This window comes from Phascolarctos cinereus, unplaced genomic scaffold (genome assembly GCF_003287225.1).
Source record: "Phascolarctos cinereus isolate Bilbo 61053 unplaced genomic scaffold, phaCin_HiC Scaffold_4;HRSCAF=312, whole genome shotgun sequence".
Taxonomy (NCBI): domain Eukaryota; kingdom Metazoa; phylum Chordata; class Mammalia; order Diprotodontia; family Phascolarctidae; genus Phascolarctos; species Phascolarctos cinereus.
This window is the reverse complement of record NW_027555847.1, coordinates 317,404,217-317,430,915: the sequence shown is the minus strand read 5'-3', so window position 1 is coordinate 317,430,915 and position 26,699 is coordinate 317,404,217. Positions and strand designations below refer to the sequence as shown.

The following is a 26,699-nucleotide window of genomic DNA, read 5'->3' as shown; positions in this document are numbered from 1 at the left end:
GATCTGTGTCTTTATGGAAGGCTTTCTCCCTTATAGAGATGAGAATAAAGCTATGCTTGAGTATGCAGGATATCTCAGAACATTAAGTTAATTCTTCAGCAATAGTGTTACTAAAACATTAGATGAGGAGAGATAACAGGGCATAGTGAGAGCTGACCTTGGAGTCAGAAAGACATTGGTCCAAGTCACACCTCTGACACATATTGGCCAGATGACCCTGGACAAATCATTTAACTTTTTAGTGGTTCAGACAATTCTCTAAGACTTGTTCTGTAAAAAAAAATAAAAATAAAAACAGAAACAAAACACCATTATGTGAGAAAGACCATGCCATGAGGCACTGAAATGGAAAGGTCAGCTGAGAATGAAGTATATACTACAGGGAATCTAAGATATCATCTGCATGGCTACCTTTCCCAGCAGTGCAGATTGAAATCTATTAGCACCTCATTCCATACATCTGTTTCTTGTCCATATACTCCTATAGATCTTCTACAGAGGATTTAATTCAATTCAACAAGCATTTGTTAAGCGCCTGTTTGTTAGGCTCTGCCAAAATCTACAGGATATACTGAAGGCTTTAAGTCTTTTAATGTTCCAAGAGTAAGAGTATAGCTCTGAAACTGACAAAACATGACCAGCCCACCAACTTTTCTGAGCTTGCCTTTCTAGGCCCTTTTGGCCTCTTCATTTTGGTGATTTATTTACGTAAGCTAAACTTCTGTAAGAACTACTGATTGTCAGAATCAAAGTCTTTCCACGTTTTGACATCAATAACCTGTTTGAATAGGTCAGGTTGAAGCTGTAGAAAATTGTATGTAATGTTATTTCATCTTTATCCTTTCTTCTAACCTGGTGTTGATTTTGACCTTTCTTCTAACTTGTCAGTGGCCTGACTGCACAGAGAGAGAGAGCTGATTCAGAAATGACTCCCACACTGATAACCAGTCATTTCATCATCATCATCATCATTATCACAATAAGTGGCATTTCTATATTTCTTAAAGGTTTGCAAAGTGCTTTATGTATGTTATCTCATTTGATGCACAAAAGCCCTGTGAGATAGCTTCTACTATTATTCCATTTTACAAAAGCAGAAAAGAAGAATGAAAGAGATTAAATGACTTGCTCAGGGTCACACAGCTTGTAAATGCCCCGAGTCTAAATATAGTGCATTTCAGCCTTAGTGATGTTAGTTAATGCTGTCTATGTCCAGCACCTTCACACCTTCTTCTTAAACAAAGAATTTTTGATTTTTGTGTGTGGAGAGTTATGAATGCACATAGACAGGAAGTACAGAAAAATGATGGATATTGGGGGTGGGTGGCAGAATGGGTTACAGTCAACACTGGTGAAGATGATGCCACCATTGGCAAGATGATAGCTCTGCTGAAGGCTGGAAACAATTAGACTTTCTCACAAAATATCCCTTGGTACCATTGGTAGCATTACCCAAGTCAAGAGACTGGATCAGTCACCTGATTCAGCAAGGCTTTCCTTAATGTGATGGTGATGGCCCCCACATCTTGCTGCAATGATATTGAATTTATTAGTAAGCTTCAGTGTACCTGTTACATGAGAAAGGCCACTCTCTAGGGCACTGAAATAGGTGGGTCTACTTAGAAGCATGAATTAGAGATATACTGTGGGAGATCCATGTGGTGTAGATCGTATGGCATCATCAACTTAGAAGCATGAAGCATGTGCTGTAGGGAACTTATGACATCATCATTGTGCATACCCTGTCAAGGCAGACTTAGAACATGACTGTTTGTAAATAGAGCCTCATTCTATCTCCTTTTCACTTCCATCTGAATAAAGATGACTAGGATCATAGATTTAGACCTGGAAGAGATTTTAAAGGTAACTTGTCTACCCCTCCCTGCCATAATTCAAGAATTGTGGGAGCTATGGATACCCCATACACCAAGGCAATTCCCATACTACCATAGCTAAATATAGCTGGTGGTACAGTAGAGAAATAATGATGACAAGTCCTAGCCTGGAGTCTTACAAAGCAGTTTCCTCACAATAACCCTGTGAGGTAGCCAGTTCTAATATTATTACTCCCATTTTACAGATGAAGAAACTGAAGCCCAGAGGGGTTATGTAACTCAGGTGTAATAAGACACCCAGTAAGTGTCAGGTCAATATTTAAAGCTAGGTCATGGGGTCATCGAGCTGAAAGGGACCACAGAGGCTGTGTAGTCTGCTCTTCATTTTACAGACCAGAAAACTGAGGCCCAGGGAGATTAAGTGACTTGCCCAAGGTCACCCAGGTAGTAAACCTCTGAGGTGGGGTATGCACCCTAGATGAATGCCCTTTTTACTGAAGTATACAGCCTCAGTGATAGTAATTCTTTCCCTTGTCCTCTGCCATTTACACAGAGATCTTACCTGCAGGGCATAGAAATAAGAGAGGGTAGTGATAATAATTTGTTAGAAACAACAACAACAAAAAAAAAAAACCTCTTTGCTCACCTGCTAGTTCTGGGAACCCTGCATTTACCAGATCTTCATATAAGTGTTTCATGGGGTTCTCACGTCTCATCAGTATTCCATGTAACCAGATGAGCAGCATTCTATGGCCATGCTCGCAAGAGCTTTCACTTCCTATGTAACACACATAGAGTTACCTGATGTTTCTTTCTATGCAAGATCTTCATTTTTGCTAAATATTCTCTATCTTTGCATTCATTTATTTTCCTGGTTGAAATTATGATGTTAAACAAGATTAAACAAAAAAAAAAAAACGATGCACCCTGGATGGGTACATGAGCCACCAAGATTGGATGAGAGGCACCCAAGATTGAACCCAATCTGTGTAAATACAGAGCTGTTTTCCTGCAGCAGTAATGGGCCACAGATTGCAGTAACACAACAAACATCTATAAGACCAAAGAAAATGAACGGAAACCAGTCTGTTTTCTAATTCTGACAAATGTAATTTAGTTTAAATCCTTTAATTACTTTGAATTACTGTCTTTCAGTAACTGCTGTAGAACATTTTGTAAAAAACCAGTGAAGCCAGAATATATAATCCTATTCACCACAGAACAGGCCTAAGAAATACTTATTATTCTTTAGTTGCAGTTACTGTGGTGGCTATTTATCAGTCACTGGGGGCCAACCAGTCAGAGAACAAGCCGTTAAGAACTTAAGAGTTTCTTTTGGTACTCATTCCACTGCATATTTATTTGTTCCAAAAAATATCAATTCCTTCTCGAACCTCTGTGACTTGACTCAAAAAAGAAATAGCCATTTGCAAACATTGTTTTCATGGAGATTCTCCAGGAAGAGTCACTGGCTAAAAATTCCTAAAAACCACAATAACCACTGATATCACTGTCCTAGGTTTACAGGTTGGAAGTAGCTGCTAATTGCTAGTCCTCAACAATTAATCAGAGGGTGCAGTGGATAGAATACTGGCCCTGGAGTCAGAGGGACCTGAGTTCAAATCCAGTCTCACACTTAACATAACACTTACTAGCTGTGTGACCCTGGGCAAGTCACTTAACCTAGCCAAAAAAAAAAAAAACAATCAGAAACTTCTAGTTTCATCATTCCTCGCTCCCCATTTCTTCCAATAAGTTCTACTGCATCATTACCCGACCACTGTTCTTCAATAGCTTTGATCTGTGCATCTGAAAATTCCCAAGAGCGAGCCAGCCTCCGCCACTCCTGGGCCTTAAGTTGACAGTAAGCCAATTTCCAGAGGCAAGAGCGGATCTGCTTTGTCTCCAAACTGTGATCTTGTTTGAATGTCAGAGCGGGGCCTGTTGGTGAGTCATCGCTGCTTCCTTGATGTTCCTAAATTGAAAATAAAGATAACAATTTCAGATGTACTACGTTTATAGCCTAATCAGAGTATTCTCCCCCCTTGATAAAAACTGATAAAGGCCCAGCCCACATCATTTGTTCAGGGCCACTTGTCTTCAGGCCAAGTTTCATCATCCAAAATGCAGGGAATATCTCTAACAAAAACCACAAAGCACCGCCTGTCTGACCCCAAGATGTAGGGATTCTGCAATTCTTGATTGCATACTTCTACCCCGGACTGATGTTAGAATGTCAGCCAGGAAAATGTCACCACAGATAACCTTCAGCACACTGCCTCCCTCCCCACTCCCCTGACTGTTCCTCCCTGAACATTCTCATTTGTTTTCTTTCTTCACATTTAAGTCTCTCTCATATTTGGAATCCTGAAATCTTTCCTAGCCAGGGCAGATTTTCTCAGGTGTGACCTTGGAAGAGCTCATTTGTTTTTTCCTTTTCCCTCTCCCCGTCACAAAGTCAAGGTTGAGGGAGAAGGAGGGAATAGGAATGAGAGACTCTCAGAAAGGACTGGAAGGGAATTCTGAAATCATCTCTCTCAAACCTCTTTACTTACAGATAAGAAAAGGAAGGACTAGGGAATGCAAAACAAAACTAATGAAAACCTCACCCAAGGGCACCCAACCAATAACTGGGAGAGTTTAGACTTCTCTTTATTAAACCATGCTTAGGTGGTCAATGGGGAGGGGGAGAATCCGATACTTTACTTTTTAACAACTGAAACAAGACTGAGTTCTACAGCACTGTGCACTGGGGTCAAGTCCAATTTCTGTCCCTGAACAGAATCCTCCAAAGCACCCCCAAACAAGAAAACTGGAAGTCTCTTATCACAACCCCAGAGGCTAGGATGGATGGCTGCGTCATAGTTTTTCTTTCAAGAGACTCTTAAATACAAGTTGCATTCTAAATTATTGACTATCCCCAGGGGATGTCACCCCTCTCCTGGCCTGTGGCAACCACCTCCTAATCGGTTTCCTTGTCCCAGTCTTTCTATTTGCCAGACCACTGGTTTTAAACTCAAATAGAAACAGGGCCACAAAATCTTACATAAGGACCTCAATGGACTGAATATTGACTTAGTTTTCAAATGTAATATGATCTATGTTTCACTGTATTTTAAATGATTTTGTTAAATATTTCCCAGTTACATTTTTTTGGGGGGCAACTGGAGTTAAGTGACTTGCCCAGGTTCACGCAGCTAATAAGTGTCTGAGACCAGATTTGAACTCAGGTCCTCCTGACTCCAGGGCTGCTCCTAGCTGCCCCTGCAATTACATTTTAACCTGGTTCCCTCACTCAGGAGTGTTGTAGGCTGATTGTAGTTCACCCTCGATTCCACATAAGTTGCTAGATTGATATTCCTAAAATGAAAGTGTGATCAGGCCACTCCCCTGCTTAAGAACTTTCAGTGGCTATTTCCTCTGTTTAACATTCTTAAAACCCTTCACAATCCAATTCTAGCTTACCTTTCCAGATTAATTTCACATCACTCCCCCTTTCAGCCAAACCAGCCAATCGCTGTTCCCTCTACGTGTCACTCCGTCTCTGTCCCTCATGCCTGGAATGCTCTGCCTCCATACTCGCTCCTGTGAGAATCTCTAGCTCCCTTCAAGACTCACCTCGAGCATCACCTAAGGACTCCTTTCTTGATCTCCCTCTTGTTTGCACCTTTCCCTCCCTCCCAAATTACTTTGTACTTACTTTGAATATAGTTTGTATAGCTGAGTGCCCATTTCCTTCCAGTAGAATGTAATGGTAGAAATGGTTTCATTTTTTTATAGGGATAGGGTAGCTAAGTGGCACAGTAGATAGAATTCCAGCCCTAAAGTCAAGAAGACTCATCGTTCTGAGTTCAAATCCAGCCTCAGACACTTCCTAGTTGTGTGACCCTGGGCAAGTCACTTAACCCTGTTTACCTCAGTTTCCTCATCTATAAAATAAGCTGGCAAAGGAAATGGCAAACCACTCTAGTACCTTTACCAAGAAAACCTCAAATGGGGTCATGAAGAGTGGGACATGACTGAAAAATAACTAAACAATAACAAGAGATAGGGATAGGGATGGGAATGGAGATGGGGAATAAGAATGATTGTATTGGTATAGGAAACTCCAAGGTAAGGAAACGCCCTCTACCAACACGGTTCAGCACCTTCTCTGCAATGTATAGTCTTAGGAAGCTGCCTAGCCCAGGAGCACTGAGAGCTTAAGTTATTTGATAAGGATCACACAACAAACATGTTCCAGAAGTAGGATTTGAATCCAGATCTTCCTAGCTTTGAGGCCTGCTCTGTATGGGTCTGGGACATTGCTCATTGAATTGAATTGACATGGATCCAAAAGTATTTAGATTTTTGCTACCTATTCTTCTCTATTTATATAAACACATTTATTTCTGTTTATTTTAAAGGGAAAAATAAGAAAAGGTTGGTAATAATGGGACCAGAAACAGTATAGAGAAAAGGTATTGATAGGATGGGGACAAAGCTCAATGGTATTAAAAACTTAGATTATCTGTGAACCAGGGTCCCTCTTCCATCATGACCAAACCACCTGGATCTATGTCTGAATTAGCAAAATTTGGACTCTATGGTTTATTCCAGAAAGATGTGCCAATCTTTGGAAACTTAATCTAGGAAAAGAGGAAAATCTATACCCTAGACCTTATTAGCTAGAAATTTGGGGTGGTGTCAGGGTGTGACTAAAACTGCTAATAATAATGTTTTAAGCTAAAGAATACACACACACAAACACACACATACATACACACATACAACCTTTTCCAACTCTGCTTTCCTCCCTTATCACTTCTTTCAGGATTCTCCTATTGTCTTCACCCTTTAAACAGCTAGACAAAGGTAAGTGCAATAGGGGTAAGTGGTGTAATGGAGGCAAACTGATGAATACCTCCTACCCCAAATGAAGGACCCTGGGCTTCTCCTAGTAGACTAGGCATGTTCTGAATTAGTGCTGAAGGGCTTGCCACTTTGAGATGAATTTATATCAAAGCTGGGCCAGAGGGGATTGGCTAGGTTTGGCCGCCCATCAGTAAAGCTTAACAGGAGTGACCACCTCATGGGGCTTTCTCTTTTCCTTTCTATCTCTAGAATGTGGCACCTAATTTTCTCTGGGGCTTTCCATGACAAGTGTGAAATATAAACTGCACATGTTAGCAACTAGAGCACATGCTTGGCTGGGAAAGTGTGAGGTTGGACTTTGGGTCTTTCGCTGCATCATCTGCCTTGTGTGTCTTTCCCTGAGCACAGGTAACTAAATTGTGACCCTGGGGAGAGCTGCAGCCTTGGAGGCCATGTTATGAGTTTGAGAGATTGGGAACCCCTGAGTCTCTCAGTCAGTGCTAATTATAGTATGGGAGGTGCCCCCTACAGCTTCTATGGTACCTCTTCGGGGAGAAGATGACCATCAGCAGGAGGAACCTAACCCCAGACTGACTACTAGAAGACATGGACTCTGAGGGACCCAAAGGTGAAGTAAATGCTTTTTCAGCATTTCCATAAAATGCCTCCTGGTTTAAGGATCAACCTCCCAGGACAGTATAAGAATAATTCTAAGTTACTGCTTCATGTTTGTCTTTGTCAATACACATTTTTGTGTTTTAAGCATTTCTTTTGTGTGGAAGAAATAAATAGCTGTCCTATAGCTGATTTACTTTGTGCGTTGAGTACTTTTCCACTCCTCCATCTGGGGAGGTGCTAGACCTAGAGCCAAACCTAAGCTTTAAATTATTTCTCCAGGGCTACAAGATTGTGGTGTAAAGAACACGAGGTGATGAAAAAAGGAGTCCAAGTCCTCTCTGCAGAGGTCAGGCTCTCCCAAGACTGAGCCTGTTCCATGCATGTGAATCCCCAAGTACGGTCCCTTGAGAGGGAACGGGTGAGCACTCCAGACTGTTTGGACCCAGTAGGTCTATATAAAAGAATAAATTGTGGAGCACTCATGTTAAATCCCAAAGGAGTTGGCATTGTTTCAAAAGAATACTCACCCTCCTTCTGTTCCAACTCTCAATCTATGAGTTTTATCCCCACCCCCATGAGACTAAAAGTTCCAAAACAGCCACCTCATTTCATAAACCTTTCCAAGGCTCTCATATCTCATCATAACTCACATTTATAAAATACTCTATGGTTTCTAAAACCTATTTCCTCACAGTTTTAAGATAGTATATTATTAAAATACCCATTTAACAGGTGAAGAAAGTGAGACTCAAAGGTAATACACAACCAGTTAAGTATCAGAGGGAGGAGTCAGACCAGGTCCCCTGACTCTAGTGCCAGTGCTCTTTCTATCACACCCCTTGTGAGATTCATCCCAAATGCTTCATCCACAAAAGCCCAGCCATCTCCAAGATGCTGCCGGTCACCCAAGCTCAATGCCACAACAGAGCTGCCTCTTAGAGACAGGAATTAAGGAAAAAGCTAAGTGCAGTGTGGCTCTGTCCAAATCCTCTGCATATTCAACAGTTTCATTATAATGAGAACCAGTGGTTACCAAAGGAATAGTTGTATTTTCTGAGCATAGCACTTTGTACCACTAGTTGTATCTGTCAAGGCTACTGGGGCAGCTTAGCTATGCTGTCCTTTTGACTTCCTTTAGAAAAGCGCGGGTGGAACTCCAAAGCCCTGATCTATATTTCTCATTTTCCACAGCAAGAGGAGCAGGATGCCAAAAAGCATGTTGTCAGCAAGCACAGTGGCCAGGCGGAACTGGAGGAAGTAAAAGAACAAGGAAATGAGAAGATTTTAGGAGACTTTCATTATCCTTGGGAGCGCTGAATTTTGCTGTTAGATGAAAAGGAATGTCTATATTTCTTTTATCTATTTCACAGAAATCTATGAGGGCAAGCTATGGCATTTTTTCCCCCTAACTTTCATTAAACTTTGAGATGCTGAAGCTTTATTGTGATGGAGAGCTCAGTCATTTAGGAAAAATATTGGCGTAGTGGATAAAAAGCTGGCCTTGAAGCCACAATGACTTAGGTCTAGACCCCATCCCGACATATGCTGACTGTGTAAACTTGGGCAAATCACTTAACTTCTCAGTGCAGAACAAACATTTATTAAGCACCTACTATTTGTGCTTACAAATTTTATCTCATTTTGATCTGTCTATAAATGCACTAATAATACAGTATTTGTACTATATAAATTAAGCTATTATTAGCAATACTAATACATCTTTCCAACAAACCTAGCTGTACTTCTGTAAGGGGTAGAGCAACTAATGACCAAGCAGGTCTCAGGAGAGACAGATAAAGTTTTGAAAAGATGACTGGGAGGGACAAAAAGCTGGGGTTTCCAAAATGGTGCAGTACGCCGTGTCCTGCTGAGGGTTTAGAGCCTCCTTCCCTGCTGAGGCTGAATGTTGGGCACTGATACATCAGTGCTGAGGCAGTCCCAAGACCCTACTGATTCCTGATTGGGCATCTTTGTATGATCTGTGCTCTACCAGACCCTCTCCAGAGTGCTGAGGCAGTCCCAAGGCCCTACTGATTCCTGATTGGGCATCTTTGTGTGATCCATGCTCTACCAGACCCTCTCCAGAAAGAAGAGCATGTTCAGCTGTTGAACAGTGGTTTCCATATTCTGCAGATGCACTGAACTGTGATAGGCACACTGCTGTCCCATTTCTGGCTTGCCTAAGTTGACCCAAGGCCACAAGTTTAAGACCCAGTTAGACTCACAAGCTTCCATCTTTGGGGGTGGGATGGGGTTGCAAAAGGAAGTGTTGCTTGGGCCCATGGGTGCCAGCAGTATTTGCGGATGAGTTTATTGATGTCCCCATCCTCGCTATTTTAAATAAATTGTTCTTGGTTTCTCTTATGTGATATCATGTTTGTGCTCAGCTGAGTCTGACTCTTTGTGACCCCATCTGGTTTTTGTTTGTCTGATTGGTTTTGTTTTTGGCACAGAACCTGGAATGGTTTGCCATTTCCTTCTCCAGCTCATTTTACAGATGAGGACACTGAGGCAAACAGGGTTAAGTGGCTTGCCCAGAGTCACACATCTGAGAACTTGAACTCAGAATTGAACTCAGGAATATGAATCTTCCTGACTCCAGGCTCAGTAATTTATCCACTATGCCACCTAGCTGTGGTCAGCCGATTGGTCTTTTCAGGGAGGAAGCTTCAGAGTGAGAATGAGTCATTTGAATCAGAAACTGAATAGTATCTCGGAGTGACAGTTTGGGGCATTTGTCATGTCCTGATCTACTGGAACCCCAAGCCCCCATGCCAAAGCCTCCATCATGCCTGGCTTTTAGGAGCAAGAGAAATAACAGCAAAATAAATTCAAATGTGAGATTTGGGCTCCAGGTTCAGAGGGAATATTTAGGAGTCAGTCTATATTGAGGCCTACTCCTCTCCTTTCTACTGCTACAATCCTATATAGGGAGCAATGGGAGATCTGAGAATCAAGAGATCTAGGTTTGCCCCTCACTAACTGTGTTATCTTAGACATGTGGCTTAACTGCTCCATGTCTCAGTTCCCTTATCTATAAAACATGGTAATGAGAATAATAAATGTATATCCTATATAATATACAAATATATAATAATAAATTTATATCCCATATAATATACAAATATATAATAATTTATATCCTATGTATACATCATATATTACAAATATATTAAATTATATATTATGTTATATAAGTTTTATACATATTATATATATTATAAATAGATTATAAATATAATTAACATTACATAAAAATATAGGATAAATTCACATAATCTATAATATGCAAATATATCAATAAATGTATATCATAATATAAACATAAATTATATATAAATATATAATGATAAATTTCTATATGATAAATAACAAAATATATTATTATGTAATGACTTACCTATCTTACAAAGTTAAAAGAGAATCATTTGTTTCTATGGGATGGGAGTGAGGAGAAGGGGAACCAGATCAATGATTTAGTTAGTATAGAGAACTCCCAGTGAGACAATTCCGTCTACCAATGGAGATCAGCATCTGCTCTGCAGTTTATAGCCTTAGAGCATGTGGGGGGAGGGTGTGATATGAGAAGTTAAGTGACTTGCCCAAGGTCATGCAGTCACTATGTGTCAGGTTCAGGCTTTATATCCAAGTCTTTCTGATTCTGAAGCTAAGTGTCTGTCTGGCCACTGACTCCCTCCATTTGTAACCGTAAAGCAGCGGGCTCTGGGCCCAGAATGATGACTCTGAGGAAATGTAAAATCTTCAATCCTCATAGAAAAAAATAAATCCCGCTGAGCCCTGGGAGTGCAGCACCCTCCCCCACTCCCACCCCAAACTTCCGGTCTTGGTTCAGCCTGGGTGCCCGCAGTCATGGCCATGGGAATGGAGATGTAATCTGGCTACCGTTCCTACAGGAGCTACCCCCACATCTACTGAAGATGGAGAAAAGAAAGTTCTTGCAACTGAAGTGCTTGGCACTGTCAAGCGGGTCAGCATCAGAAACTGATGTGACGTGATGGGGGGAAATGACATTAAAGAAGAGGCATTACTTTCTGTTTGCCGCAGTGCCCTAAGGACCATGGGACTGCCCATCTGAGCTGCAGCTAACATCTTCTTGGGGGGGGGAGGGTTTCTCTGCCATTAGAAATGAATTCCTAGGGGCAGCTAGGTGGCACAGTGGATAGAGCATCAGCCCTGAAGTCAGGAGGACCTGAGTTCAAATCTGGCCTCAGACACGTAACACTTACTAGCTGTGTGACCCTGGGCAAGTCACTTAACCCCAATTGCCTCACCAAAAAAAAAAGTGAATTCCTTGAGAGGAGGGACTGTCTTCCTTTTCTACTTGGATCCCCAGTGCTTTGCACAAAGTAAGCAGTAATAATAACAATATCTAACATTTCTATGGTGCTTACTTTGTGTTATACACTGTGCTAGGCTCTTTATAATTATCCTCCATTTGATCCTTACATCCTGGCAAGTAATAATACCAATTATAGCAATTATTATTATAGCTAACACTGATATGGCACTTGTACGTGCCAGGCTCTGTGTCAAGTGTTTTATAAATATCTCAAATGATCCTAACGACAACCTTGAGAGGCAGGTGACAGATGAGGAAACTGAGGTAAGCAGAAGTTAAGTGACTTGCCCAAGGTCACACAGCTAGTAAGCATCTGAGGTGGGATTTGAACTCAGGTCTTCCTGACTCTAGGCTGATTCTCCCTATCCCCTGTACCACCTACCTGTAATAAATACTTCATGCATTCATTTATTCATTCATTCATTCATTCATGTTCCTTGTGCTGTATTTAACTAAGGCATGAGAGTGGTCACTGACATATTTTAGAGAGAGTTTTTCAACCATAATGGTTTTCTGGTTAACCTCTGTTTAACCAAGAAGTGCATTTGGCCAGAGAAACTCATTTCTCAACCAGTAATTCCATTTCCCCACGAAGTTAAGCAAGAAATAGCATAGAGAAGAAAACACAGCCACTATCCCAGCTTCCCCATTTCTCTGAGGCATAGCTCAGAGTGACCATCCACCCTTCTACTTCCTCAGAAGATAAACTATACATTTGTTTATATAACAGAAATTCAAAGGGAAACTGTGGAGGCAGAGGGAGAGGAGGAAAGAAAGTGGGAGCAAAGATAAGAGAAAGGAGGAAGAAGTAAAACTAGGACAAGAGAAGAAAGCTAGCTCAGATCAGGATTTTTTAACAACACTTTTGACAACAACAAACAGGTCATCCTAGCAGTGACCACATGACACCAGAACAAAGCTTGTGAAACTTCCCATTTGGGAGGGTTAAAACAAAAAGAAGTTAGGACACCATTTTCAGAGCTACACCCTGAAGAATTCATTACAAGAAGGTGTTTTGGGCCTCAATGATTGAGGCTGGCCCTGTGATCAAAACATGCTACTAAGGGAAGAGACAAAATCCCCAAGATTCAGGCCTTGAGCCATTACCATCCAGCAGGTTGGTGACACTTTGAGACTGCAAGCTGCCCATTGGCATAGAGGGCCAAGAAAGGGATTATTGGGATACTGGCTAAGGCATATGGCCATGATGCCATAGCCCTGGTCCCTGGAGTCAGGGAAGCTGGCATAAAATCCCGGCTCAGCTACTAACCAGTTGTGGGACCTTGGTCAAGTGACTTTCTCCTTTGGGCCTCAATTCCTTACTTCTCAAATGAGGAGAGTGGATCAGTTTATTCCTTCTAGTTCAAACATTCTGTGACTTATGTAGAAAAAATGGGGTGGGAGAGGAGACAGGAGAAAGCTCATGAGCCCCATTTTCAGTCTCCCACATAGTGCAACTCCTATGATCTATGTGGAATAGAAATTGTTGTTCGCAATCCCATGTGGGGTTTTCTTGGCAAAGATGGTTTGCCATTTCCATCTCCATCTCATTTTACAGATGAAGAAACTGAGGCAAACAGGGTTAAGTGACTTGCCCAGGGTCACATAGCTAGTGTCAGAGGCCAGATTTGATGATTCCTGGCCCAGGGCTCAATCCACCAGGCCACCTAGCTGCCCTGGAATACATATGCCTCAAGGGATTTTCTAGACAGCTAGCAGAATGGGGCTGATTGGGATACGCATTTCAAAAAAAAAAGCTAAAATAGCCTGAGGCTGAGAACTTTTCAGAGCTGACATCCCAGCTTCCACCAAGTCAGGTCAATATTGAACCCTGTCACAGCAGATGGCCAGCAGATGGTAGCAGAGAGCAGCTTAAGGATATCACTGGAAGTCATCAGTGGCACTCCAGCATTTGAAGCTTGAGTTGCCCCTAGCCATATGCATCCTGGTCACACATATTCCCCTATGTTTATGCCCCTTCAATTAATGTTCACTGATCATGAGTGTTCGCTTTCCCCACTGAGAATGTGGCATACTGTGGGAGACTATTGCTCTGTGTGTATTGGGAATCTTTCTTGACATTTATTTTACTGTGTTTGATTAAATGTCTTTTGTTTTGAATTAATGTGCCCTATAGTTGGTCTTGTAAAAGACTCAGAGCTGTGGGGGCTCATGAACTATGGCTTTGGTCGATGCTAACCTACCAGGTGCCTTAAACCTGGCAAAGCTTTCTGAGGGAGTGGGGGGTGGGGGTGGAGGGGATTGCTGAAATGGTTTGGGCCCTCTTTCCTCTCAGGCATGGTTTGCAGTTCTGGAAGGGAACAAGACCTATTGAAAAGCCTAGGCATGAAGACAGTTTGTGTTGTTATTTAGTCCTGTCTGACCCTTCATGACCCCTTGGACCATAGCATGCCAATACTGGCCATGGGGTTTTCTTGGCAAAAATACTGGAGCAGTTTGCCATTTCCTTCTCCAGTGGATTAAGGCAAACAGAAGTGAAGTGACTTGCCCAGGGTCACACAGCTTTGAAAGCAGCTTTACAAGATCCCTTTTAAACAAATATCCTAAATTCCCTCTCAGCAAGCCCCACAGCTAAATCAAAATCCTTCTTCCTTACCTGTCTCCAGGCATAATATCACTCTGCTTTGATGATCATGTCAACAATGAGAGAATGGTTGCTCCTGGATGCTACAGCTAATCCAGTCTTGCCTTGCTGAGAACAAAAACAACATCATTGACGTTAGCTCTGATACCACCATTCTTTCCTAAACACATCACGTCAAGGAAGCATTGGGGAAGGGGAAATAGTAGGAAATGGGGGAGAGGGGATTATTGCTTCACAAAAAAAAAAAATTTCATAGGTCCTCCAAATATTTCTCCAATCTACCCTGTGACTAAGAAATTCAACTCAAGAGTATAAACAAAATCACATTGCTTTCTCTCACTTCCCCCCCACCCCTCCTTCCGTAGAGAGACAAGGGCTCACCTTGTCACCACTGTTCTCCCTACCTGACATCTTAACCTGCTGTCACAAGCAGCTCATTGGCCAGATGCCAGTGGCCAAAAGGTGACCAGGATGGACAGGTCTGGTCCTTATATAAATTGTGAAACAGATAAAAACTCCCAACCTTTCTCATCCCCCAATGCAACCCTACTTCAAGGTTCTTCTCCTGAAGAGCTTTCTAGCTTCCACCTTTTTCCCCCTCCCCCCCTAAAAAAAATTCAAATACTCCCTCGATGCCTAACATCCTCCACTGGGCTGGCTCTCCAGCTCCATCCTCCAAACCTTAACCACTTCATCCCTAGAATTTACTCAGTGTATGAGACATGGAGGCAATGCCACATTGTAACTACACAGGATGTGGCTCTGAATCCTAAAAAGGAAGTCATGTGACTTTTCTGTGCCTCAGTTTCCCCCCCTCTGTAAGATGAGGGAACTGAGCTTAAGCTTGATAGGCTCCAAAGTCCCTTCTAGCTATCTCTGATCCTATAATCTATTTCTCCCTTAGAGCTCTGCTTGGATTCTGACAAGCCTTCTGCACTAAGGTGAACAAAGGTTTTAAAGGCAGGACTTTGCCCCTCAGAGATAACATTTGCATTTTAATAATACCTTATGCTGTGATTGCACACTTATAACCCATATCAGATTGCTTACAGTTTCAGAGAAGAAGGAGGGGAGGGAGAGAATTTGGAATTCAAATTTTTTTTTAAATGAATGTTAAAAAACATAATTTGGAAAAATTGAAACATTATTTTAAAAAAATACCTTATGCTGGTAAAGCCTTTTGTGTTTTTCAGTTTAGCTTTCAAACCATCTCCTTATCTTCTCCCAACAATCCAATGATATATGCAGAACAGTCATGCCATAAGGTCACATCCCCAAAATCTCAGAGTTGGAACCTCAGTAGACAGCTACCCATACTGCTATTATAATCCCTCCTACCATGTGTCCATCTTACAGAAGGGGAAACTGAGACTCAGAGAGCTTAAGTGATTGATTCAAGGTTATACAGTGAAGGAGAGGCAGGCAGTCATTGAATAAACATTTCATAAACCCTTACCATATGTTAAGCACTTTGTTGAGCACATTTATTGAGCACTTATTATACGCTAGGTGGGCAGCTAGGTGGTGCAGTGGATAGAGTGCTGGGCCTGGGGTCAAGAAGACTCCTCTTCCTGAGTTCAAACTTGACTTCAGATACTTACTTGCTGTGTGACCCTGGGCAAGTCACTTAACTGTTTACCTCAGTTTCCTCATCTGTAAAACGCTGAGATGGAGAAGGAAATGGCAAACCACTGCAGTATCTCTACCAAGAAAACCCCAAATGGGGTCACAAAGGGTTGGACAAGACTGAAAACGACTGAATAATAACAACAGATGGCTTCTATGGGAGTTAAATGTTCATTAAGAAGACTGGGGGGAGATTTCAAAAAAGGCTGAAAAGAGGGGCAGCTAGGTGGTGCAGTAGATAGAGCACTGACTCTGGAGTCAGGAGGACCTGAGTTCAAATTTGGCCTCAGACACTTACTTGCTGTGCCACCCTGGGCAAATCACTTAACCTCAGTTGCCTCCACAAAAATAAAATGGGGGGGGGGGGACTGAAAAGATAGGAAGGGGCCAGGTTGTAAAGAGCTTTAAAAGTCAAATAGAGGTTTTTATATTTGTTCTGGGAGGTAATAGGGAGCCACTTGATTTATTGAATAGGGGGGAGGGAAGTTGGGGTGATATAGTTAGACCTACACCTTAGGAGAATCACTTGGCTGAGTAAAGGATGGATTGAAGTGGCTAGAGATCTGGGCCAGAGAGACCAATTAGAAGCCAATAGCCCAGGTGATGAGGGCCTGTACAAGGGCAGTGATTGTATGAGCAGAGAGAAAGGGAGATATACAGGAGGGTTACTGAGGAGAAAATTAGCCTGGCAAAGCAAGAACCAGGTAGCAGCTGTCAAGCTGCCTAGTCCAAAGATAGTTCCACTACACAAATACTGCCTCTTAACCTGGTACAGTAACATGGGAATCTCGGGGGCTACAACAGCCGACAAAGGAAAGAGGTTTGCTTTTGTTATGTTTCTTTGTTGGAGGGGCAGGGGGATGTTAATGGGGCTTCCTGGTTCTTCCATTTTACCAAGTAAGGTGCTGTCTACTCTGTCTATGCATTCTAAAGGCCAGTCCCAAGATGGAGCTGTTAATTTCAGAGCACAATTAGCCAAGGTACTGAGATATAGGAATATCAGAATAACTAACTATATGGCTGGAGGTGTCCAAATCCAGAGCCCCACTCTGCCAGCACTGTGGTGCTGAGGGCTTTGAGGAACTGTGTCCCTATCTCTATCATCCCTGAATGGATATGGAGACTCACTAGAAGTACAATTCCCACAGGCACCAGTGTTGGCTATTTCCCATGGATTGAGAGTCTTAGATGAGCCTGAAAATTAGGGCTGAAAGCAATCAGCCTCTAATCAGGGGCACAGTAATTGGATTACAAAGTACTGCCACTCTGAGGCCTTTATACAACCCCCTAATCTCTGCCATCTGAGTGCTGGCTTTCAACACCCTTCACAATCATGGCAATTAGTCTATTAGGAGAGCAGCTTGCTGGGAGCCAGAGGTTTTTTGCTCTTTGGAGAGCATTTTCCATAGGAGTATGTGCTTGAATGAGAGTCTGAAGGCTACCAGTACAGGTATTATCATTAAGCCTGGGACACTCTCCAGAGGTTAAACTTCAGGAAGAGGGGAGAGCCATACCAGGTCATAGTTCTAGAACCTTTTTCTTTCTTTTTTTTCCTGTCCATTAATAATGCACCAGCTCCCAGGAAGCATCACTTACCTAGGATGGGTAAAATGTGAATGCTAGAGAAGGAGGCTTGTGAAGCAATTTTCATGCATGATCTTGTTTGATCTCCAAGACAGCCCTGTGAGGTAAGCACTATGGATAGTATTATCCCCATTTTACAGGTGAGGAAACTGAGACTCAGAGTTTCACTGACTTACTCCTTGCACACAGCTCGTATCAGAGGCAGGATTCTAATGCTCATCTTCCCTGACTCTAAACTGAAGGCTCTTTTCACTGCACCTGATATAGCTTGCCTTTAAAGAAAAGGCAATAGGAGGGAGGGGGAGTGTTTCCAAACTATTTACTATCGACTGAGGGAGCACAAACTATCTAAGATCCAAAATCTCTTTGTCAGTCCTCCATTGTTACCTGCTTCATCTAGGGATGTGGTGAGATTTTTTTAAGTGGTGTGTGTACAACTCTGAGATTTTTCAGGTGAAATCCTTCAGGCACACAGTAGTCTGACTTTGATTCTCAGCCTCAGTGTGGGGCTGGGCTCCATTTTCTGGGCCTTTGCAAGCAGCCTATGTGTTTTCTCCCTCTCTCTAACCCAGGATTTTGGGCTAGTTCAAGAAATAAATTTAAATAATGACAAAACCACATTCCTTCAGACCTGACTAGTGCAAAGATGATAATATCTGAAATAGGTGGGGTTGAAGTTTGCCTTTGCCCTATGAAAATGAGGCTTTCCAACAACAAAAATTAAAATAAAAAACAAAACAAAACAAAACACTATTTAATTGTAACAATCAAACTTGGTCCCAAGTACAGATGGTGGAAAAATGTACTTCCTTCACCTCTTGGCAGAGGTGGGAATTATGAGTGTGAAACATTGTATATTCTATCACAGGTGGTCGGTGTAATAGTTTTGCTGAGCCGCTTGTTAAAAATCTTATCCTTTTTTACAAGAGATGGTTGTTGGGGAAGAGAGACAAGAAAAATATATTCAGAAATGAAGGTGATGTCAAAACAAAAGAAGTAGCCTCAGACCAAATGCTTGACACTTACTAGCTGTGTGACCCTGTGCCAGTCACTTAACCCCAATTGTCTAAAAAGACCAAAAAAAAAAAATAGAAGTAAATAACAATTAAAGTGGGGAGGGTTGCCTAAGCAAACAAATACCTTCAACAAGACTGCGATAAGGGGATTCCTCCACCTCTAAAGGAGCTTTCTAATACCTTATAAACCCAGTGGACTGATAATAAGCTGTGAATAATTTGTGCTTTAATATTCATTTGGAGACTGGTTTTAAGTAATACTAGTTATTTTACATACTTAGAAAATATAAAATGGCATTTCTCCTTTGAAAAAAGATACATTTCAGACTTATTCATTTGGCTTCCACAATGACCCCTGCAAATTTGAAATTTCACTAAATGGCAACATGAACAGTCTCCGCAGATGTGCTAACAGTGAACCTGGAGCAGCAGCATTTAGACAGTTACCTTGTCAACAATCTTCAGATCACAGCCTGCCTTCAGCAGGGTGTCCACCAGTTCCACATTTCCAAGATCAGCTGCTAGGTGCAAAGGGGTTTGCTGCTTCTGTAACAATAATTTTGTTGGTTAGTGGTATCTGACTCTTTGTGACCCACCCCCCACTTGGGGTTTTCTTGGCAAAGATACTGGAGTGGTTTGACATTTCCTTCTCCAACTCATTTTACAGATGAGGAAACTGAGGCAGAGTTAAATGGACTTGCTCGGGGTCACACAGTTATTATCTGAGGCCATATTTGAACCTTGGTGCTTCCTGACTCTAGGCCTGGCACATTATACATTATACCACCAGCTGCATAACAGTAATAGCTGACACTTATGCTTCATGGTTTACAAAACGCATTAAATATATTATCTTATTTGTTTTGATTCTCACAACTCTGTGAGGTTGGTGCTATTACTATTCCCGTTTTGTAGATGAAGACACTGAGGCTATGAGGCTAAGTGACTTGTCCAGGGTCAAGCATCTCTATTAAGTGTCTGAGGTAAAATTCATTCAATCTAGGTCTTCTTGACTTCAGCACCATAATTCTATCTCCTATACTGCATTTATAAAGCCTTTTAAGGGTTATAAAACACTATGTACATGTTCATTTGAGCTTTACAACTATCTACAAGGGACATAAGTTCCATTTAATATTCAAGGAAGACACAAGGGAAGATCACAATACTTAGCCTCACATGTAAAGGCAAAGGGACTCCTTGAATTTCAAAGCTAAAAGGAGCATTCCAGGTAATAACTTATTTGTTCCTGATCACTGCGGTCCCAATTTTTTCTCCCCCAAAGGAGGCATCTGATTTCTAGAAAGGAAGTGACACAGTCACACAGTCAATATTAATAGTTCACATTTCTAAAGCACTTTAAATGTTATGAAATATTTTCCTAGTTTCTTGGGGCAGAGCTGAGCCTAGAACCAAAATGTGAGTCCTAGTACATTGCTCCAGACTCCCTTTCTAATCAGGTCATTGGCTTGTTCAACATGCAAAATCGATATTAAACACCTACCTATCATAACCCTTTCCCCTTAGATCTGGTTTTGTTCCTGGGCCTTTTCTCTCTCCCAAAAAGGTTCTGGGAGGTTAAGGAAGTAGCAGAGGAGGGTCTGAAGCCAAGAACCCTTGGCAGTTGGGAAGCTTAGCAACTGGGAATTGAACAGGGAACCACAAGGAATCTCTTTGCTGATCATTATATTAAACTGTTCTTATACACTACAGAGATCCCTTATCTAAGACAGAGCCCTAACAAACTTTTTAAAGAACTAGGTACTATTTGATCTGCAATGGGCCCTAGAGATCATTTAGTCCCAGCCTTCTTGAACTTTTTAGTATCAACATCCCTTTGTTCTTGTTCTTGAATCATCAGTCATATCTGACTCTTTGTGACCTCTTCTGGGGTTTTCTTGGCAAAGATACTGGAATAGTTTGCCATTTCTTTCCCTAGTTCATTTTACAGATGAGGAAACTGAGGTAAATAAGGTTAAGCAACTTGCTCGTGGTCACACGGCTACTAAGTATCTAAGGCCAGATCTGAACTCTGGTCTTCCTGACTCAAGACCTGGTGTTCTGCCCTTGGTGCCACATAGATGCCCAATACCCCTTTACATTCTTAAAAATTATTGAGGATCTCGAGATTGTTTGTTTATTCCTATCCATATTTACTACATAAGAAGTTAAAACTGAAAACTTTTGAAAAATATTTATCTAAAATCATAATAAACCTATTACATAGTAACATAAATAACATTTTTCTGAAAATAACTATTTTCTAAAACAAAAAAAAACCCCTGCTGGTGTTGGCACTGTTTTACAATTTTTACAAATCTCTTTAATGTCTAGCTTGATAGCCAGCTAGATACTCATGTCTGCTTCCACGTTCAATCTGTTCTGACATGTTGTTTTGGTTGAAGTCTATGAAGACAATCTGGCCTCACAGAGATATGGAAAAGGGAAGAGTACTTTAGTAGGCAAATTACTTAGTATTATTATGAAAATACTTTTGATCTTTTGGACCCTCTGAAAAGGGGGGAGGGGAGCCTCAAGTCTGCAGACTGTACTTTGGGAAATGCTAATGACCTAGTCCAAGGTCATATTTTGCAGATTAGGGAACTGCGTCCCAGAAAGATTGTCATTTGACCAAGTGCACACAGCAAGTTAATGGTAGTGCTAGTTCTAAAGTATGAAAGCATGTAGATGACCGTGCCGACATTCAATAAATGTACAGACCAGATGAATCAAAGAACAAAAACTAACTTTTATATAGCACTTAAAAATTTGAGATAGCTAGGTGGTACAGTGGATAACACTTACAAACTATGTGATCCTGGTCAAGTTACTTAACTTCTGCCTCAGATGAGTTTCCTCATCATAAAATTGGAATAATAATAGCACCAAACCAGGGTTGTTGTGAGGATAAAAGGAGATAATTTTTGTGAAGTGCTTTGTAAACTTTAAAGCTCTAGCTGTTATTATTATTATTATACATCTATTATCTCAACCCTGAAGTAGTTATTCAAATATTCAAATTCAGTACTAATCTGAAACTTTAAAATCTCAAACTCAATTTTCTATTTACAGTGGTTTGAGGAGCATAGAACTTTCATTCAAATAAAGGAAATTTAGATGGATTTGAAACTTGATGAATGACCAGAAACAAATTCTTTCTATCAATTACATGTTGACTTGGAAGAAGCTTTCTGATGGTTTGTTCATATAAAAAGTTCCAGAGACATAGTTTCTGGGTAATTAATCATTTTACTAATCATGCTAGCATACAATTAATAAAAGGAGTCAGTGACACTCTGGAATACCAAAGACCCCCTCATGGAACCCACTCGAGGCTTATATACTCTTGGAAAAGTGGGTGTTTCTGAGGATGGCATTGACTATGATTGCTTAACAAGTAATAAGAGAAAATGAATATTATAATGAGAGGTGGACTTGTTCTAATGAGGGGCTGAGGGACTTGACTTTGATCTTGACATTTACTTCCAAACCACTTCCAGCCTCGGGCAATCTAATCAAAGAATTTATCCCCACCCAAACCTGAGTAGAACACAAACGGCTTCTGCTGGGTGGGGTCTGAACCAGCAGGAGAAGAAAGTTAATTCAATCTTATTATCAGCAATGTCTTTCAGATGCTGACTTGGCCTAATAGAGAATAAGCATTCAGAAAGGGATAAATCCAGGCTCCCCAATATTAACAATTGGCTATTTAATAATCATTTCTCTCAGTTGATTAACATTTTTTATCATTTTTTTTCCTAAGAAATCTCACTTTATTTAAAAGAAGCTAATACACTGAATATAAAGGGCACAATTATTCACAACCATACTGTAAACAGGCTGGTTTTCAGTAGGGTCAGTAGTCTGTTAAGATGACTGAATTGAAAATAAAATAAAAACAAACCAGGACACTCTGGGACCCCATGGTGGGAGGACAACTAGGGCAGAGGGAGTTGGAGGGAAATCCCAAGAACCTACCAACCATGTCTCTTTAAATATTCCTTTGGGGTTAAGGTTTTGAGTTATATATTTAAACACCATTGGGTTCCAACACTAGGGACCATAGAGGGATAGGGGTTTTTAATGGTATTTTTTTTATTTCTTTGAGAGGCCGGGAGGTGCAAGAATCTGTTGACCTATCCAGGCTCTGATCTCTTCCAATGAGAACACAGAACAAACCCACCCAGACCCTGGCCCTAATCTTGCTCATTCAGGTGCTTGATCCCAATTGCCCCTCTAGCCTCAGCTATCCCACTACGGAAAGCTTTTTTTTTTTTTTGGCTAGGCAGTGGGGCTAAGTGACTTGCCCAGGGTCACACAGCTAGTAAGTGTTATGTGTCTGAGGCTGGACTTGAACTCAGGTCCTCCTGATGCCAAGGGCCAGTGCTCTATCCACTGTGCCACCTAGCTGCCCTGAGGGAAACTCCTTACTTGAATTTCATTTTGTTCAAACTTGCATCTGACTTTAATAAACCAGGCCCCTCCCATGCCCTGCCTTCCACCCCCCACCCCACCCCCACCCCGACAATGGCACAATGAATCGAGCTCCAGGCCTGGAGTCAGGAAGACTCCTCTTCATGAGTTCAAATCTGGCCCCAGAGACTTCCTAACTGTGTGACCCTGGGCAAGTCACTTTACCCTACTGGCCTCAGTTTCCTTACCTGCAAAATGAGCTGGAGAAGGAAATGGCAAACCACTCCAGTAACTCTATCAAGAAAACCCCAAATGGAGTCACCAAGAGTTAGATGCAATTGAAATAACTGGACAACAACAGCCACCATACTCATTAAGTTTACAGATGACACAAGGCTAGGAAGAAGGGCTAACACACTGGATGACAGTCAAGATGCAAAAAAACCTCCATCTGTGAGAGCCCAAGAATGTGATGCACAGCTTAATTTCAGTCCCAGATCTCCCACGGACTAACTAAGCAATTTTGGGACAAGCAGATCATTTAATCTCTCTGGGGTTCAGTGTGCTCATCTGTAAAATGAAGGCTTTAAACTAGAAGATGTCAAAGGTTCCTCCAAGCCCTAAAGTTCTTTGGCTCTAAATCATATTTATTATTCTGTCTCAGCATTTCCAGATGGAGCCAGTGATAGATTGATCTTATGGAGGGTTTGCTGCTTCTTCAGTTAATTGAATCCATGTAATTTTTGTATTTCGTGTGGCCTTTCTATCTTCAGGCTAAAGGAAGACACATTAATGACTTCAAGATAGAAATAAAACTTCCTTCTTGTGGAAAGGGGCTCCCTGCCAATGACAGTGTATCAGACTTGGGGAATAGCTCTTGATTTAGAGACTCTTCTAGTAATAGGTCTCTAAGCCATTGTTTTTGTATCAAAATATCTGGACATGTCAAATATGAATATTTGAATAATACACTGGCTGCCATCCATCTGCCAGAGGAAGCCTGAGCTCTGTGTGTGGGAGGAAGGGAGGATGAAGAATGCACACATCTTCTGAAAAATTGGCCCTTGTCCTTTAAGACACTTTGACCTTCACTGTAAACAATATGCAAATCAACACAGCATTTGTATGAAGATAAGGAAATGACACCAGTGGGCTCTGCCTCACTTTGCTTACCTGATTTAAGGCATCGACGTTGTGGTTAGCTGCCAATAAGCTGTTCACTACAGAGATATGGTTGTTGGCAACGGCTAAGTGAAGAGGGGAATCCTACTGCAGAAAGATAGAAGCTACTTCAACATGGTGGTATTCTCCCTTATCTGTATTACTCATATACCATTGCAATGTGGTACAATGAACTGGCATCAGACTTGGAGGTCATGGGTTCAAATCTCAGTTCTTCTGCTTACTAGCTAGATGACTTTGGAAAAGTTGGAGGATCATAGATCTAGTGCCGGATGGACCATACAGGCTTTCCAGTCCAACACTGTCATTTGAGAGGAGTGCGACATAGTGAATAGAGAAGTGACCTTGAACTCAGGAAGATCTGGGTCATATCCGGTACATACTGGCTGTGTGGCCATGTGGAAGTAACTTAAATTCTCTGCTGTCTAGGCCAGAAGTATCAAACACCAGTTGAGTGGGAAGGAAATATTAAAATGGAGTTTGGAAATAGTTAACAAAGTAAATAAAAATACAATAAAACATAGATAATATTACATTTTAAAACTAAGTCAATATGCGGTCTTGCAGGGATACTTCTGTACAGTTTAGTGGCCCTCACATCCATCTGGCTGTAGGCAACTCCCTAAATCTGTAAGTGGTGGAGAAGGAAATGATTTGCATTAATAGAGAGAGTTTTCTCTTCCAGGAGGATTCTTTATACCAAAGAAATCAGATTCTCTGTTGGCCTCCCTTCCCTGAAATTCCTGTATATTTTTATATTTGATATCTATTTTCTGTGCCCATGTCGTACATGGGAACCACCGGAGACTGCTCTATTTTGGTTTGTATCACTAGCACGTGGCATACAGAGGAGGCACTTAAGAAGTTCTTGCTGAATTGAACTGTCTTTCTCTTGCAGCCCATAGCCATTTCTAAAGTACCACTGCCAAGGTCCAGCTCCAACGTACTGCTCCAGAGTTTTACCCATAGCTCCTTCCTCCCACCCTCTCCTCCACCTGTACCCCAGTCTAACCACTACCCGCACCCAATCCATTTTCTCTTCCCTCTTCTAGCCCTCTGCTTTTATGCTCCTACTCTCACCACCATCAACTCTCACTCTCTTAGTCAATACCAGACCATAATGCCCCTTTGACAACACAAGGCAAAAGAAAAGGGAGTGCTAGGGGTGGGAGAGGGGAGTTGAGAAGTGACCAAGAAGGGGAATAATTGAAAGTGAGACTGGGGTTTTGGTGGGAACCTAGAGCACTTTACTCAAGATAACCCAGTGTGGAGTATAGAACACAAACATTATTGTCCCCATTTGACAGATGAAGAAACTGAGTCAGAAAGATTAAGTAATTAACAATAGCTAACATTTCTGAAATACTCTAAGGTTTGCAAAGCACTTTACATATATTCACTTGGTTCTTACGACAACTCTACAAGGTAGGGCTATTAAAATCTTCATTTTACTGATTGGAGAAATTGAGAATGAGAGTAGCTAAAGGACTTTTTCAAGGTCACATAGCTTTAACCAAGCAGAGCTGGCATTCAAATCCAGATGTTCTGACTCCCAGAGTTAGAACTTTTTCCATTATACGGGGCTGACCCCGTATGGCAAAAAGAAGAAAGGATGGCCAGATATGAAAGAAAATAAGGATGAGAGAGACAACAACAATCTTCAGGGAAAGGGAATAGCTGAATTGGATAGAGCAAGTGATTAGAGATGTCCGTGAGAATGGGTGGATGGGTGAGTGAGCAGGCATTGGAACAGGGGTGGGGTTAGTCGATAAAGAAGGAAAGGTAACTCAAAGGGAAGGGCACATGGAGAGGAAGGCAAAGACTGGAAAGTGAGAGGATGAGAGAATGGGAATGACCTAAAAGTGACAAGAGGCAGGAGGAAGGAAACATGGTTCAGAGAACAGAACACTAGACTGAATTGAGAGAGATGTGTTTAAGTCTCAGTGCTACCACTTGGGTATTTTTGTGACCGTGGTCACTTCAGCTCTCTGATCCTTAATTCTCTCATGTGAAAAATGAGGGGGACAGGGCAGCTAGGTGGCTCAGTGGATAGAGCACCGGCCCTGGATTTAGGAGGACCTGAGTTCAAATCTGGCCACAGATACATAACACTTACTAGCTGTGTGACCCTGGGCAAGTCACTTAACCCCATTGCCTAGCTTAAATTTAAAAAAAAAAGGAAAAAAAAGAAAAATGAGGGTAATATGACTAAATTAGATGTTCTCTGAGATCCTTCCCAGGCCTACTCATCTATGCCCCTCTAGAAAGCAAAGACTACACGGATGAGTAAAATTACTGTAAAGAACTCTAGGCCAATGATGTCAAGCTCTAACAGAAAGACTAATAATAGACTGATCTGTACATAAGAATCCCTGTGGGCTGCGTATTAGTTTTAAAATGTAATATTATCTGTCTCATGTTGTATTTTTATTTATTTTGTAAATATTTACCAATTACAATTTAATCTGATTTGTGTAGCACTTGGGCGATGTCTTTGACACCTCTGAAATAGTCCTCCATAGGCAGAAGGAACTGAACTGTGGGATGAGACATTTCCTATTTCCCCTTTTACCTAAAACCCTTCTTGAATGCCGGAGCACAAGGGA

The 26,699-nt window shown here is 41.5% G+C and overlaps 1 protein-coding gene across 1 annotated transcript in view; it reads right to left on the bottom strand.

The window, feature by feature from the left end:
* Positions 1-26,699, bottom strand: part of ANKDD1B (ankyrin repeat and death domain containing 1B) — a 108,065-nt gene that overhangs the window by 35,025 nt on the left and 46,341 nt on the right. Inside the window, 6 exon segments of the mRNA XM_078153160.1 lie at positions 2,482-2,613; positions 3,609-3,810; positions 14,285-14,380; positions 18,946-19,044; positions 24,085-24,180; positions 24,477-24,479. Coding sequence (XP_078009286.1) covers positions 2,482-2,613; positions 3,609-3,810; positions 14,285-14,380; positions 18,946-19,044; positions 24,085-24,180; positions 24,477-24,479 — 628 coding nt within the window.